This window comes from Anolis sagrei, chromosome 5, assembly GCF_037176765.1.
Source record: "Anolis sagrei isolate rAnoSag1 chromosome 5, rAnoSag1.mat, whole genome shotgun sequence".
Classification (NCBI taxonomy): domain Eukaryota; kingdom Metazoa; phylum Chordata; class Lepidosauria; order Squamata; family Dactyloidae; genus Anolis; species Anolis sagrei.
Genome location: NC_090025.1, coordinates 143761366 through 143776016, shown reverse-complemented (window position 1 = coordinate 143776016; position 14651 = coordinate 143761366). Strand labels below are relative to the sequence as shown.

Genomic DNA, 14651 nt, shown 5'->3' with positions numbered 1-14651 from the left:
AGATAGGTAGTGTCTCTCAGCTCAAACTCCCCCCATTCCCACTTAGCAGGCACAAGCTGCTATGAGTGGAGAGTCTGCTCTCCTATCGATCAGGAAGCAGCAGCTTATTTTATCACGGCCTCCTACCAGGCATTGCAACACACCCAAATACCTGGGAGTCAGTCTGGACCGTGCTCTGACATACAAGTAGCACTGCCTGAATATCAAGCAAAAAGTGGGTGCTAGAAACAATATCATACGAAAGCTGACTGGCACAACCTGGGGATCACAACCAGACACAGTGAAGACATCTGCCCTTGTGCTTTGCTACTCTGCTGCTGAGTACGCATGCCCAGTGTGGAACACATCTCTCCACGCTAAAACAGTAGATGTGGCTCTTAATGAGACATGCCGCATTATCACGGAGTGTCTGCGCCCTGCACCACTGGAGAAATTACACTGTTTAGCCGGTATTGCACCACCTGGCATCCGCCGGGAAGTAGCAACCAATAGTGAAAGGACCAAGGCAGTGACATCTCCAGCTCATCCCCTGTTTGAATATCAGCCAGCACGTCAACAACTTAAATCAAGAAATAGTTTTGTAAGATCTACAGAGACACTCGCTGGAACACCTCAGCAAACGAGAGTCCAAAAGTGGCAGGCTCAAACCCCAAACCTCAGTCAATACCAAATTAGAGACTCCCCCCTGGGCACACAGAAAATTGGGCGATGAACAGGCTGCACTGAACAGACTGCGCTCTGGTACCATGAGGTGCAGAGCCAACCTTAAGAAATGGAGCTACAAAGTGGAATCCACGTCATGCGAGTGTGGAGAAGAGCAAACTACAGAGCATCTGCTGTGATGCAACCTGAGCCCTGCTACATGCACAATGAAGGACCTTTCTATAGTAACACCAGAAGCACTCCAAGTGGCCAGCTACTGGTCAAAGGACATGTAATCAACTACCAAGCTTGCAAACTTTGTGTTTTGTTTGTTTGTTAAAAAATGCAGTACAACTGTTTGGTTTGCTCCTGACACAATAAATAAATAAATAACCAGGCATATCTGGTGCAGTAATCAGGAGTCACAATTCCCCCTCATACTAAAGATCATTCCTGGAAGCTGCCTGGAAACATCAGTCAGCTGCTACCTGAACAAACAGGAGAACAAACCCCTGTTCCACACAGCAGCTGCTGCCTAGTAAGTGAAGATCAGTAAACTTGTGCACCATCCCTACATTAGTGAATACATAGGGATCATGAATATAAGTAGTCACAAATACGTAACTCTGGATTATGCATTTAAAACTACGATTTGAATTCCAACCAATTACTTTTAAACTTGGACAGAATATGCCAACAACCACAATTCAACACATATTTCAGAAATAGATCCAAGCAGAAAGGTTAATAGTAACTACTTATTTGGGGGACTCTATTGCGAATTACATAACAAATTAATTATGTATTGAAGTTGTGCCCTTAACCATCAATTACTTTCAGTTTCATTAAATCAGTTTCAAAAAGGCAAAGAGATTTTAGGTACAACAACTTCTGTATATGCACCAAGAAGTAAGCAAGCATTGGGCATCCAGTCAGACAAATATTGGCACTCTGAGTGCAGAATCTCTCAACATCTCATTTTACAGTATGAGTCAGAACAGCATTGCTTTTCAGATAATGAGAAACATTTTCAAAATTAATGTTTTCTCAAACTAATAAAAAAGGAATCTCTGCTGTTTATCATAATGTACACTTATTTATACTGAATTACTTAAATGAATACAATCAGTACACTAAAGCCTGTAATTCTTCAGTAATTTACTTGTCAAAGAAAATATTGAATGATTTTAGCATTCTCTTCCCACTGTGAGACAATCTTCAAAAAAAATACAGAATTTTGAAGCCTTCTTGAATGTAGTTGTTTTGCATAGAACATCACTTTTTGTACACAAAATGGCATTTTCTGCACACACAAAAATATTTCTGTGCAGAAATATTATGTGTTCTCTGCGCAAATAATATTGTTTTCTGTATAAAACAACCAGATGTGAATTTTACATAGAATATGTCTTAAACTGTGAAGATTATCATTAAGTTATTCTCAACACTGTTTTTTAACATTCAAAAATATGTGTCTAATTCATGTGTGGAAAAGTTTTGAATATTATTTCCATTGCTAACTTCAGCTTCAATACTATTTCACCCATGGTTCTCCTGCCTATGGCTGGAGAGAATTGCAATGCAACAATATCTGAAGGACTACAGTGCTAGTTAAATAAAAATAAATGAGTTCCTGTAATGACAAAAACAGGAGTGTCACCAGAAGTGAGAGTAGAAAAATAGGTGAAAAGAAGGAAAGAGGTAAAGACATAATGTGAACTGGTCTGGGCAAGCAATCCTGAATTTGTATTGTCGAAGGCTTTCATGGCTGGAATCACTGGGTTGTTGTAGGTTTTTTCGGGCTATATGGCCATGTTCTAGAGGCATTCTTTCCTGACGTTTCGCCTGCATCTATGGCAAGCATCCTCAGAGGTAGTGAGGTCTGTTGGAAGTAGGAAAATGGGTTTATATATCTGTGGAATGACCAGGGTGGGACAAAAAACCCTTGTCTGCTGGAGCTAGGTATGAATGTTTCAGCTGACCATTTTGATTAGCATTTGATGGCCTGGCAGCTTTTTGGTGTGGCTTGTTAGTGCCTGGGGGAATCTTTTGTTGAGAGGTGATTAACTGTCTCTGATAGTTTCCTCTCTGTTGTTTTGCTGTTGTAATTGTAGAGTTTTTTAATACTGGTAGCCGGATTTTGTTCATTTCCATGGTTTCCTCCTTTCTGTTGAAATTGTCCACATGCTTATGGATTTCAATGGCTTCTCTGTGTAATCTGACATGGTGGTTGTTAGAGTGGTCCAGCATTTCTGTGTTCTCAAATAATATGCTGTGTCCAGGTTGGTTTATCAGGTGCTCTGCTATGGCTGACTTCTCTGGCTGAAGTAGTCTGCAGTGCCTTTCATGTTCCTTGATTCGTGTTTGGGCAATGCTGCGTTTGGTGGTCCCTATGTAGACTTGTCCACAGCTGCATGGTATACGGTAGACTCCTGCAGAAGTAAGAGGAACCCTCTTGGCCTTTGCTGAACATAGCATTTGTTGGATTTTCTTGGTGGTTATGTAGATAGTTTGTATGTTGTGTTTCCTCATCAGCTTCCTAATGCGGTCAAATCTTGAATATATTTATTATTTCCATACAGATATGCCTCTGTTTACATGTTCATGATAAATTAGCAATTCTCAGGGTACTTAAAGAGCATCTCTTGTTTAATGGTTTCTCCCAGTTCCTGCCCCTGTCCAGGGACTGCATGTAGACCATGCATACAGCAGCCATTCATTGATTGTATCCTGGCAAAGTGCTGCCGGTGTGGCTGAACGGTATGACATCCTACTCTGGACTGAGCAAGGCAACCTTCTGAGCAACAAATCAGAGCCAGCTACTGCTAAGCAGCACAAGTTTGAAGATTTAACACCAGGCAAGAAATATAAAGTACAAATGTTGACAGTCAGCGGTGGACTCTTCAGCAGCCAAGCAGAAACTGAAGGCCGAACAGGTAATTCTGGCAAGTTTATTAGGAGAGGACAAATAGTGGTGGCAGTAAATATAAAATATACCAGGAGACTTACTCAGTTTTTGCCCCTTTAGAAAATGTCCCCTGAATGTTTACATTCCGATTTTATGGAAGAATATTGTTTTTAACTGATTTTCAAGCTAAGATAACTGAATATATTTTAACATATCAGCCAGTAATTCTAAAAGGTTCTTTCTATGAGCATTTGTTAAACTTGGGAAACTGCCTTAGGGTACCACAGATATTTGTAAAATACGTCCTTAGTACAATTTTTGAGTGAAATTCATGATGACTTTGCTTAAGTGGAAGATGGAGGGATGTGATTGTGAGGATACTCCATAATAATTCATTGCCATAGGTGGTGTGTCAATCAGCATTTACTTTTCTACATATGCAAAATAAGATATATTCCTTTTTTTAAAAAAAAGGAAAAAAGTTGCTACACTAACCAGAATATTGTTAGTGCTTGTACATAAACATTTCTGATCTTTCATTGTGTAAGCAAATGTTAAAATTTCAGGAGCAAAGTGTAATATGGAAGTGACTGGAGAATGTATTGTAACCTTGATTCAAAAAATTGAATTTAAAAATCTATTCATATGGCTATACCCTTACAATAGAAAGGTGAGTCTTCATGTGTAATGATAGTAAAAATGAAACAATAATGGCAATTAATGAGTATGAAAGGGAAAGTGGGCATGTCATATATATATATATATATATATATATATATATGAATAAGCATACTTTCTGAATAAGTTCAAAAGGACAGCTCTGTTCTCATATCTTACTTCATTCCAGAAACTTGCTTTGCTTAATACAAAGTATTCAATCACTTCTTTGATTTCAGTTCCAGCAGCTGTCACAAATCTGAAAGTCACAGAACGTACCACTGGACGCCTATCATTTAGCTGGACTGCTTCTCAAGGAGAGCTGGACAAGTATGATATCTTCCTGTATAATCCAGACAGTTCTCTTCAGGACAGAATTTCAGGGAACCAGAATCTCCTACAATATTCCTTCCAGAATTTGGTGCAAGGGAGGTTGTACAAAATGGTGATTGTTACTCAGAGTGGCAAGCTTACTAATGAATCATCTATCTTTGGGAGAACAGGTAAGAGCACCTAATAGCCTAATCCATCAGTAATGAGATGTACTTTTAAAAAACCCAATGAGCTACTCTATATGTTGTGAGCAATTACTCATGGAATTCCTGCTAAATTGCAACTTAAATCTGGTTTTCCCTGACTGATCTGAGAGCTCTCAGATAGTCTGTAATGTTATGCCACCACAGTAAACTATGTCAATGAACAAGCTCCTTCCCTTCTCTTTCTCCTCTATGGCTGGGAAGAGGCGCTTGAAAACCAAGTTCATAACAGCTTGCTGTCCTATATAAAGCAAAAAATTGTAGTAATTCTTAACTATGATTAATTCAAATGAGTCAGCATCATAAACCATTTTTAAGTTGGTTGGTTTGGAACTAGCCATAATTTGAGATCAGTCAGTTTTCTCCATGACACATTGAGCTGTGGTTAGTGAAAATTCAACATGAAAACTTCCAAAAGTTCAGAAGTTACCTAATAGCTATATTTAAATATTTGAAATGCTGGTATCTTGAAGAATGGAGCAAGCTTATTTTCTGTTGCTCCAGAGACTATGACTTGGAGCAATGGATTGAAACTATAGAAAAAAAGTATTCCACCTAAGAATTTGGGGGGGGGGGCTCCCTGACAGTAAGAGCATACGTTGCCCTGCATTGTTGTGGATTCTCCTTCTTTGGGGTTTTTTAATAGAGGTTGGATAGCCATATCTTGGGAGAGCTTTGATTGTGTGTTCCTACATAGCAGAAGGTTGGAATGGATGGTTCTTCTAATCTCTTCCAACTCTTATGATTCTATGATTCATTATGGTCATGTCCAAGAAAAAGTAGTTAAGGAAAATCTTTGAGACTAGACTTATTCATATCTCCCTAAGCCATAGTTTAATAATAAAAGCAAACAAGTCACAAGAAATTCTTAATTTTTATTTTGAAAATGTAGGACTTGCTTATAGCAACCCTTCACCTACCTTTGTGAGGATTATGTAGACTAGACGTATGAAGTGCATGTTTAACATCTATGTATTGAATCTACTATCTAGTGCAAAATTTGGCATGCTGACAAGTCTAGAGAGAGATTGAAAAATATGGGTATTTCACATGAAATTACCAAATATAATCAGAAATACTGCAAATGTATGCTTCAGTGCACTGTGCGAGCAAATGTATGCTACAAAGTACCATATGGGCTTTGACCAATCTTCCATGGCCACTGTTATTTGATTATTTCATCCAATGGCATTTTAATAGCTGAAGTACTACCCTCTATAGAGCTGTTATTTACTCTTTACATCCTTTAGACAAGCTTGGGTAATTCTCCATTATGTCCTTTCTAGTTCCAGCTCCAGTTAGCAATCTCAAGGCATCCAACAGAAACATGACAGAGAGTCTGTGGTTCACCTGGACGCCAGCATTAGGAGATGCTGACTATTATGAACTGAATCTTTATAATCCAAATGGTACACAGAAAGAAGCACAACATGGACAGCATTTGACAGAATGGCATTTCAAGGGCTTAGTCCCAGGGAGAAAATACACTCTTGTTGTGATAACCTATAGTGGTGACATGAGCAATACAGCAAATACTGAAGGGAGAACAGGTAAATAATCCCCATTTCCTTTATCTATACTGTTCTTTCTTTATATTGTAATTACTTGCTTATATTGATGGTTTCTGTGTTAAACCATGATTAAATTTTCTAATGAGTGATTGAAATCATAAATCTAACCATGATTACATGTGATGTTAAATTAAATATGATCCCATTATATATGGGATTACATTACTGATCATAATGGTATGGATGAAGATGGTATGGGTGAGGTGATAATATTGTTATTGTTTGTCACTTCATTTATATCCCATCTTTTCCCCAAAAATGAAATTTTAAAACAGCTTGAATCTTGTTGTTTTGGAAATAAAGATGTGATGCTATTAAAAAGGCTAAGAAATGTAGACATCAAATACATAATTTATAAAGAAGATTTTGAATGTTAATATTAATTGAAAGCAACATTTTTACTCAGATTGATAGATGAATGGGAGGATATTACTATATTACATAGCTGTGACAACAAGATTAGTGTATGCACAGAAATGTAATAACATCAGAACTGACTGAGTGAGTTGAAATGGACAGAGTATCAATGTTGCTTAGAGAAATCAGATTGGCCATATTTTCAGAACACTTGGAACATTGTAACTGTAGATTTTAATCATTAATAGGTTTGGTTATGATGACAAAGTGTATGAATAGTATTTATAATTGGAAAAGCTAGTAAGATGCATAACTATTGTTAGGAAAGTCAGAAATCAAATATAATTCCTGTTCTTTCTTTTCCCTGCTGTTTTTCTTTCTTTTATTATTTTCTTCATATATACTTCCCACCACTTTATTGTATGGGAAACCATCTAATAAAATACATAAAAATAAAACATGCAGTACAACCCCTTATCTATGGAACTAGTTTCATTTACCTGCACCTAACATAGTGTATTGTCTCTAGCTATTGCTTAGGTCTGTCAGCATGACTGTTTTTTATGCCTCCTCCAGAGGTTAACTTTAAACTGTGGTGTGATTCCTCAGAAAGCCATTTGATAGTTTTAACCCAAAAAAACCCCACCAAAATGAAATTAAATTTCAGTCTCATTAGTTTGTTTCTGTTTCTTGTGTCTCCTCTAAAGAAATGGGAAGACCATTACAGGTGATGCAACAAATGCAAATCACCAGTTGTTGTAGCCTGGTCAGATTCTGAGTGTTTGGATGAGGAGGAAGGGGATGCTGGGAAAGATTCAGAAGGTCCAGAGGAGAATGGAAACTGGCCAGAAAGAGTTGTTTTGGAATCTCCTTCTGGCAGTTTCCAAGAGAATGGAAAAAGCAAGATCTGTTCCCATGGGAACCTGCCAGAAGTGCAAGCTGATAGAAATGTGGGAGACAAATGTTTGCCTAAGTCAAAGCGATTGGAGTTGCAGAAACAGGGCATGCAACAAAGACAGACTCACTTTTCCCAGAGAATTAAATACAACAAGCATGTGCATGAGAAATGATGCCATGGGAGGATTTGGGGCTTTTTGAAATAGTTCCTGCTGGTACAATCTTTATGAGAGCTTTATGAGAAGGCTGAGAGGAGATATGATAGCCATGTATAAATATGTGAGAGGAAGCCACAGGGAGGAGGGAGCAAGCTTGTTTTCTGCTTCCTTGGAGACTAGGACGCGGAACAATGGCTTCAAACTACAAGAGGGGAGATTCCATCTGAACATTAGGAACAACTTCCTGACTGTGAGAGCCGTTCAGCAGTGGAACTCTCTGCCCCGGAGTGTGGTGGAGGCTCCTTCTTTGGAAGCTTTTAAGCAGAGGCTGGATGGCCATTTGTCAGGGGTGATTTGAATGCAATATTCCTGCAGGGGGTTGGACTGGATGGCCCATGAAGTCTCTTCCAACTCTTTGATTCTATGATTCTATACTCTGCATTTAGGTAAAGAGCTCTCGTTTTTGGGGGGCTGTGTTATCGGAAGTTTCTAAGCTGTTCTTACTTCCCGTTCCAGTGTGGCATAGTTTGCCTGCCTTGGATTCATATTACCTTATCTTTGGATAGCTCTGTGGATTGACTTTGGAGACTCTCTTTGAATGGATTTTTGGACTATTGGCTTTTATGGAAATAACCTTTTGAACTTTGATTCTTTCTTTTGAATTTTCTAGCTTTTTATATACTCTGATTTTAATAAAGTTTTACTTATTGGATTACCTGGACAGTGTGTGGTTTGTGGTGAAAAGAGGCTTCAGGGCACTAGTGTAACACCAGCTATTTTTGATGTAATATTTGTTTTTGCTTTATGGTGTTAGTGGGGGTGGCAAAGGTAGCACAGATACATGCAGACTTCTTTTTCTTCCCATCTCAGAAGCTAGAAAACAGAATGAGTCTGTTAACAGTAGATAAATTTGAAAATGTGAAAGAAGTCTCCAATCAGAGGACAGAGTAGACAAAAATATGAGACCTGAACAAATTATCTTAGTGGGATTCCTTCATACATAGCTGTAGCATTATTACCTTAAATGTATTCACATGTTGTGTGCTTCTTTCCTTCTCTCCAGTGCCAATCCCACCAAATACTGTGTCGTTTGCTGATATCACAAACACCTCGTTGTCCATCACATGGTTGGGTCCTCCTGATTGGACAGATTATGATGACTTTGAACTGCAGTGGACCCCTCATGATACCCTCACTGTCTTCAATCCTTACAGTAGTAGCAAATCAAAAGGACGTATTGTCTATGGGCTCCACCCAGGGAGGCTGTATCAATTCAGTATAAGAAGTGTCAGTGGCATCATTCAACGGACTTACAGCAAACCACTTTCTGGAACTGTGAGGACAAGTAAGACCCCATAAAATCAGAAGGGCCTCAAACCAAGACAATAGCTATACAAATTTGATAGATATATTAATCCATTATATTTCAGCAAATGCTTCATTTATCTCTTTTAATAAGTAGTTTTGTAATCAGAACTGTTTTTAGTCAGAAGAGTGATAGTGCTGTACATTCATAGGCAGCTGTATTTGTTCATTTATTTGTCCATTTGTTCCCAATGTTATTAGGGTGACAATAGTTAAGGCATGTACATACTTAGCTGAAGCTTATTTCTGAGAAACAATGCATACAATTGTGCTACAAAGTTGTCTGACATTTTTAAAGATCATGTAGCAATTTATCACCTCTATAGCACATCATTTTTCTATGGAATTTGTATGATGTTTTCAGTATATCTTTCCTCCAGGCAGGCCCGTAGCCAGGATTTCGTTTCGGGGGGGGGGGGGGGCTGAATTTTTTCAGGGGTGTTTCGGGGGGGCTGAGTTTCGGGGGGTGCTGAGTCTGAGTGAAAGAGGGTCTAGCCTAGCAAACCTTTTGTATCATTACCCCAATACCCCCATGTATATGGGATATATTGAGTATGGTGATCAGATCATGATATGAATAAACATAACAGTTTAAATAATGCACCAGTAAGGCCTTTTCGCGAACCATCATGAGAATTTTGGGGGGGGGGGGGGCTGAAGCCCCTTAAGCCCCCCCCCCCCCCCGGCTACATGCCTGCCTCCAGGCATTGATAAGCTCCATGACTACTTAGTTTCAGCAAGTTTGCTGCATCCAACAACCATACCATGCCCTAACTTCGTAAAGTGATTTTGAAGATATAATGGAATAGGTCCATGTATCCCCTTGAAAGATGTGATCCAAATATTGCAAATGTATATCCTGAGGCAATTGCCTGTCTATTAACTTCATCATACTTTAAATTAATGTCCTACTTTCCTTAAGTGACTGTTTGGAAAGTGAATAAAACAAAAAATGTATAGCATTTTGTGAATGCTCAATGTTCTGTAGGTACTACAAGCAACATCAGATATAGGGTATGCAAAGTAATAGACATAATTAAAAAGAATTTAAATGATAGAGCCATCATGACTGACTATACAAAAACAAACCCAGTGGTAATGCATTTCCGTACTACATTGTAATTCCTTTCGGAATTTATTTGTGGTTTTAACACTGAGATCTATCTTTGTGCTATCTGAAGTAAACACCAAATATATAATGTATATTCCTTATTCTTTTTCTTCAAAGGGCCAGACAAGATACAGAGCTTGCACTGCCGGCCCCAAAATTCGACTGCCATTGCATGTTCCTGGATCCCTCCTGATTCTGACTTTGACAGATACAGCATTGAGTGCAAGAAAATGGACACGGAGGAGATTGAGTTCTCAAAAATAATAGAGAAAGAAAGATCCGTCTTTACCATCATGAAACTTGTGCCCCATACACGATACCTGGTGTCCATCAAAGTCCAGTCTGCAGATATGACCAGTGATGTGGTAAAAGAGAGCATCATCACAATGATAGATCGTAAGCCTCTTTTCTATGTACTGATACAACACAATGGAGAATAAAATATATAGACAGGCTGGATGCAGAAAACTTCCAGTGCATGATAATGGAGAATGATTGCCTGCTTTTCTGCACTGACTGCATGTTTTGATTGTTCATGCTAGATTCTGAAGTGTCAAGTGCATTTTTAATTGCTAAGCCTGCTTGCATGACCCATTTGATAGTTACCAATAGGTTTTACACCTTCATATACCAGTTAAACCTAGTTACCAAGCTGTTCTATATTTCCTTTAAAGCTACCCAAATTGACAGTCTGCAGTAGACTTTAGTGGGCTCATTAGCATCAGGGCCAAACACTTTCAGTTTCCCAATGGCATACAAAGAATTAATTACTTTTTGAGAGCCTTCTTCTGCAGGTTCCATTTAAAAGTGCATGTCAATTCAGAAAGTGTATGTTGTTATGTGCCTTCAAGACATTGTTGATTTATGGCAACCTTAATCTGTCATGGGATTATCTTGATAATATTTGTTCAATAAGGGTTTGCCCTTGCCTTCCTCTGAGGCTGGGAGAGAATGACTTACTCGAGGTCATACAGTGGTTTTCCATGGCCGAGGGAGGATTTAAACACATGTCCTCAAAGCTTTAGTTTGGCATCCAAACCACTACAACATCCTGGTTCATTGCGACTTGCTCCGAACTGAATACATACAGGATTACAGCTTAAATCTGAAGTTTAAAAATACCATTGTAATGCATATGTTTCCTTCTGAAAATCATTTTTTCAACTATATCTTTCTTAATTCCATCCCATTTATTTCCTTGAGCTAAAAATATTTTACATTTGCCCATTGTCATCCATCCTTACACACACACACACACATATATAACAACCACCTAATGAATTAGGTTATGCTGAGAAAGTATGATTGGCTTGCATGACTGTTATGGTGAAGCTCGGACTTAACCTGAAACATTTGACAGTGAATATAGAGCTCTGCGTCTGAAAGAAATCTGTAATTCTGAGCAAGCATCAACAAGATTTTATAGCAATGAAATATGTGATATATTTTTATTAATATTGCTGTATGCATATAAAAATGGTATTTTAGTTTTGTTTTAATATTAAAATTCTGAAATTTCTTTGCTAGTAGCAGCAGGTTTTTGTGCTCACTCCCATCAGTGTCTTTTGTCTTCTTGCTGCTAGTCACACACTTTTGTCCACACTCTGTTGTTGTTCAGCCATGTATGTCCCTATTTTTATTTGCAAAATATTGGAGAATATGAGATAAATTCATGGAATTTCGCTTTTCATTATGTTTTGATAAAATATACTTGATGATTCCTATTTTTCTTTTCTTTTCATGTAGGCCCTCCACCACCACCTGCGTACATTCGAGTAAACAAAAAGGACGCTGTCGTGACCAAGTCTTCCATCCACTTCACTTTCAATTGCAGTTGGTTTAGTGACACAAATGGAGCTGTGAAGTACTTTACTGTAGTTATCACAGAAGTTGATGGTAAGTTTTCTTAGCTATACAACAGTACCTGCTTGAACTTTCACCACTGTATAAAATTCCATTATGTGGCAATTGCAATATGATCTTGAATAAAGTACATCAAATCCAACATCAAATATTACATAGTAATAATAATAGTAATAATAATAGTCATAATAGTCATAATAATAGTCATAATAATAATAATAATAATAATAATACACTTTTATTTATATTCCATTTTATCTCCCCAGAGGGGCTCAGAACAGATTACAGTTTTACATTCAATGCTTTTTTACACAGTGAACAACAACAAACAATACAGACAGAGCTAAAGGGTATCTGGAGGTGATGCTCAACTCTCACCATGGGGAAGTGCTCTTGTTCCATTGTCCCATGCCAAGAAGCCTGTAGTCCATAGATTTTCTCCAATAGTTGCTGGCATGTCTGCATGGGGCCCCTTTTACCTCACAAGATGATACATGCATTTGAACTGCAAGGTAGGCAGAAGCTAGGGCTGACAGCTGGTAGCTCACCCCTAACTGCTGATCCTATGGTCAGTAGATTTCCTGCAGCTAGTCATTTCAACCACTACACTTTGTGTGTGTGCATGTGTAGGTCAAGAGTGACTTGAGAAACTGCAAGTCATTTCTGGTGTGAGAGAACTGGCCATCTGCAAGGATGTTGCCCAGGAGATGCTCGGTTGTTTGATGTTTTACCACCACCCTTGTGGGAGGCTTCTCTCATGTCCCCGCATGGGGAGCTGGAGCTGACAGAGGGAGCTCAACCCCGGATTCAAACCACTAACCTATCAGTCAACAATCCTGCCGGCACAAGGGTTTAACCCATTACACCACAGGGGGCTCCAACTGCTCAGTTACTGTGGCCCCATAGCTAATCCTAATGTGGAATGTATTCTTATTCTTATTACAAACAAGTTGCTTTGTCTAATAATGAAGATACAACATTTAGCACTATGATGCACAAGATTATAATATAATGAGGGATGGCTTCACGACTTTTGTAATGTAAACATAAACCTTTTGTTACTTTTATCAAATAACTCCAGTGACTTCAGTTGGACTAACACATCTGCTTAAATCTGTAAAGGATTGCAGCGGTAGGGTAAGAAAATGTTCTCTTTTGCTGTTGACTTTATTTTCAAAATGATCAAAGCTAACTAGAAACAAAAACGAAGAAACAAATAACAGTTTAAAAGCCTTTAGGATTTTCTTATAAAAAGAAAATTCTTGCTCTTTGAGCAGCTGTTTGCTCTGACGTAAAACAAAACTGTTTTAAAAGCTTCAAGATTTTTTAAAAGAAATCTGTGCAGTTGTAAGCATTTTTTTGGAAGTGATTGGGATCACATTGTTATGCCATTTTCTTTTATTTAGTTTAAAAGCTATCCTTTGTATGAACCTATTTCTAATGTTGTTTCAAACTATTTAAGTTTGCTGTAGATCAAGGATCAGCCATTCGTAGCATTTAGGTGTTTTAAAGACGTAAATGAACATGGGTATTTACTGATTAGAAGTAGGAAGTTCAATGACTTTAAAAAATATAACAGTAATAACAATTGTGTTTGGTTTGTTAGAACTGGAACTAGAACTGTTTACTTTTTAAAAATCATTTTCCAAACAGTTATTCTCATAATAGAATAACAACAATAATTTTATTGATTAGCTCTTAGGCCATATCACAATACCAAACCAAACAAGGTTTGATAAGATTTGATTGCACTCTATGTAGTAAGTTAAAATAAGACACTTATAACAATGCAATAAATAAGTTTAATAAAACTGAGTATATACATCATATTTCATTATCACCCCTACAATTTACCCCAATCAGCTCCACATATGTGGTTCTCAAACATATTGTTTTGCTTAAACAGAGAGCTATTTTATATGTTATTTTTGGCTCTTGGCCACATATAAAATATGTTGTTCTGATGTGAGATTCCTAATACTTTGTCTGTTTGATATATGAACCAAGGTAGAAGTCTCTCACCTCCTGATAGAATTTATAATAAAAAATATGTGCGCAATATTCTCATAATATAGTAATTTCACTTTTTAAAAACACCCTTTCTCTTCACCATTTTTAGGTAATGAAGGACTGAAGCCAGAACAACATCATCCTTTACCTTCTTACATGGAATATAAGCACAACAACTCTATCCACATCTATCAAACGGATTATTTTGCAAGTAAATGCACTGAAAGCCCTGACAGCATTTCAAAGAGCTTTGATATTAAGCTTGGAACAGAGATGGAAAATCTGGGAGGAAAGTGCAATCCAAAGCTTCAGAAATATTGTGATGGCCCACTAAAACCCAGAACAGATTATAGGTGAGATTTACTGTAATAATAATACCACAAAAATGTCATGTTACTTGAATCTACGTATGTTTTCTAGAAGCACTTGATTTATCAAATGTTACATCTGTGTTATCTGTGTTTTACTGTACCATGTATAATATGTTGTCTTTCTCTGCCTTGCTCTGTCAACAATTCCTTCACACATGTCTATGAATGCTGCAACTTCTAATGTGCAGAACTCTTGGAGTTAGAG

At 37.8% G+C, this 14651-nt stretch overlaps 1 protein-coding gene across 2 annotated transcripts in view; it reads left to right on the top strand.

The window, feature by feature from the left end:
* The window catches only part of PTPRB (protein tyrosine phosphatase receptor type B), a 96084-nt gene that overhangs the window by 51077 nt on the left and 30356 nt on the right, over positions 1–14651 (top strand). For both annotated transcript variants that reach the window (XM_060777462.2, XM_060777463.2), the window contains 7 exons: positions 3309–3578; positions 4447–4710; positions 6030–6293; positions 8790–9071; positions 10320–10598; positions 11949–12098; positions 14185–14428. In XM_060777462.2, coding sequence (XP_060633445.2) covers positions 3309–3578; positions 4447–4710; positions 6030–6293; positions 8790–9071; positions 10320–10598; positions 11949–12098; positions 14185–14428 — 1753 coding nt within the window. The remainder of the gene's footprint in view (positions 1–3308; positions 3579–4446; positions 4711–6029; positions 6294–8789; positions 9072–10319; positions 10599–11948; positions 12099–14184; positions 14429–14651) is intronic.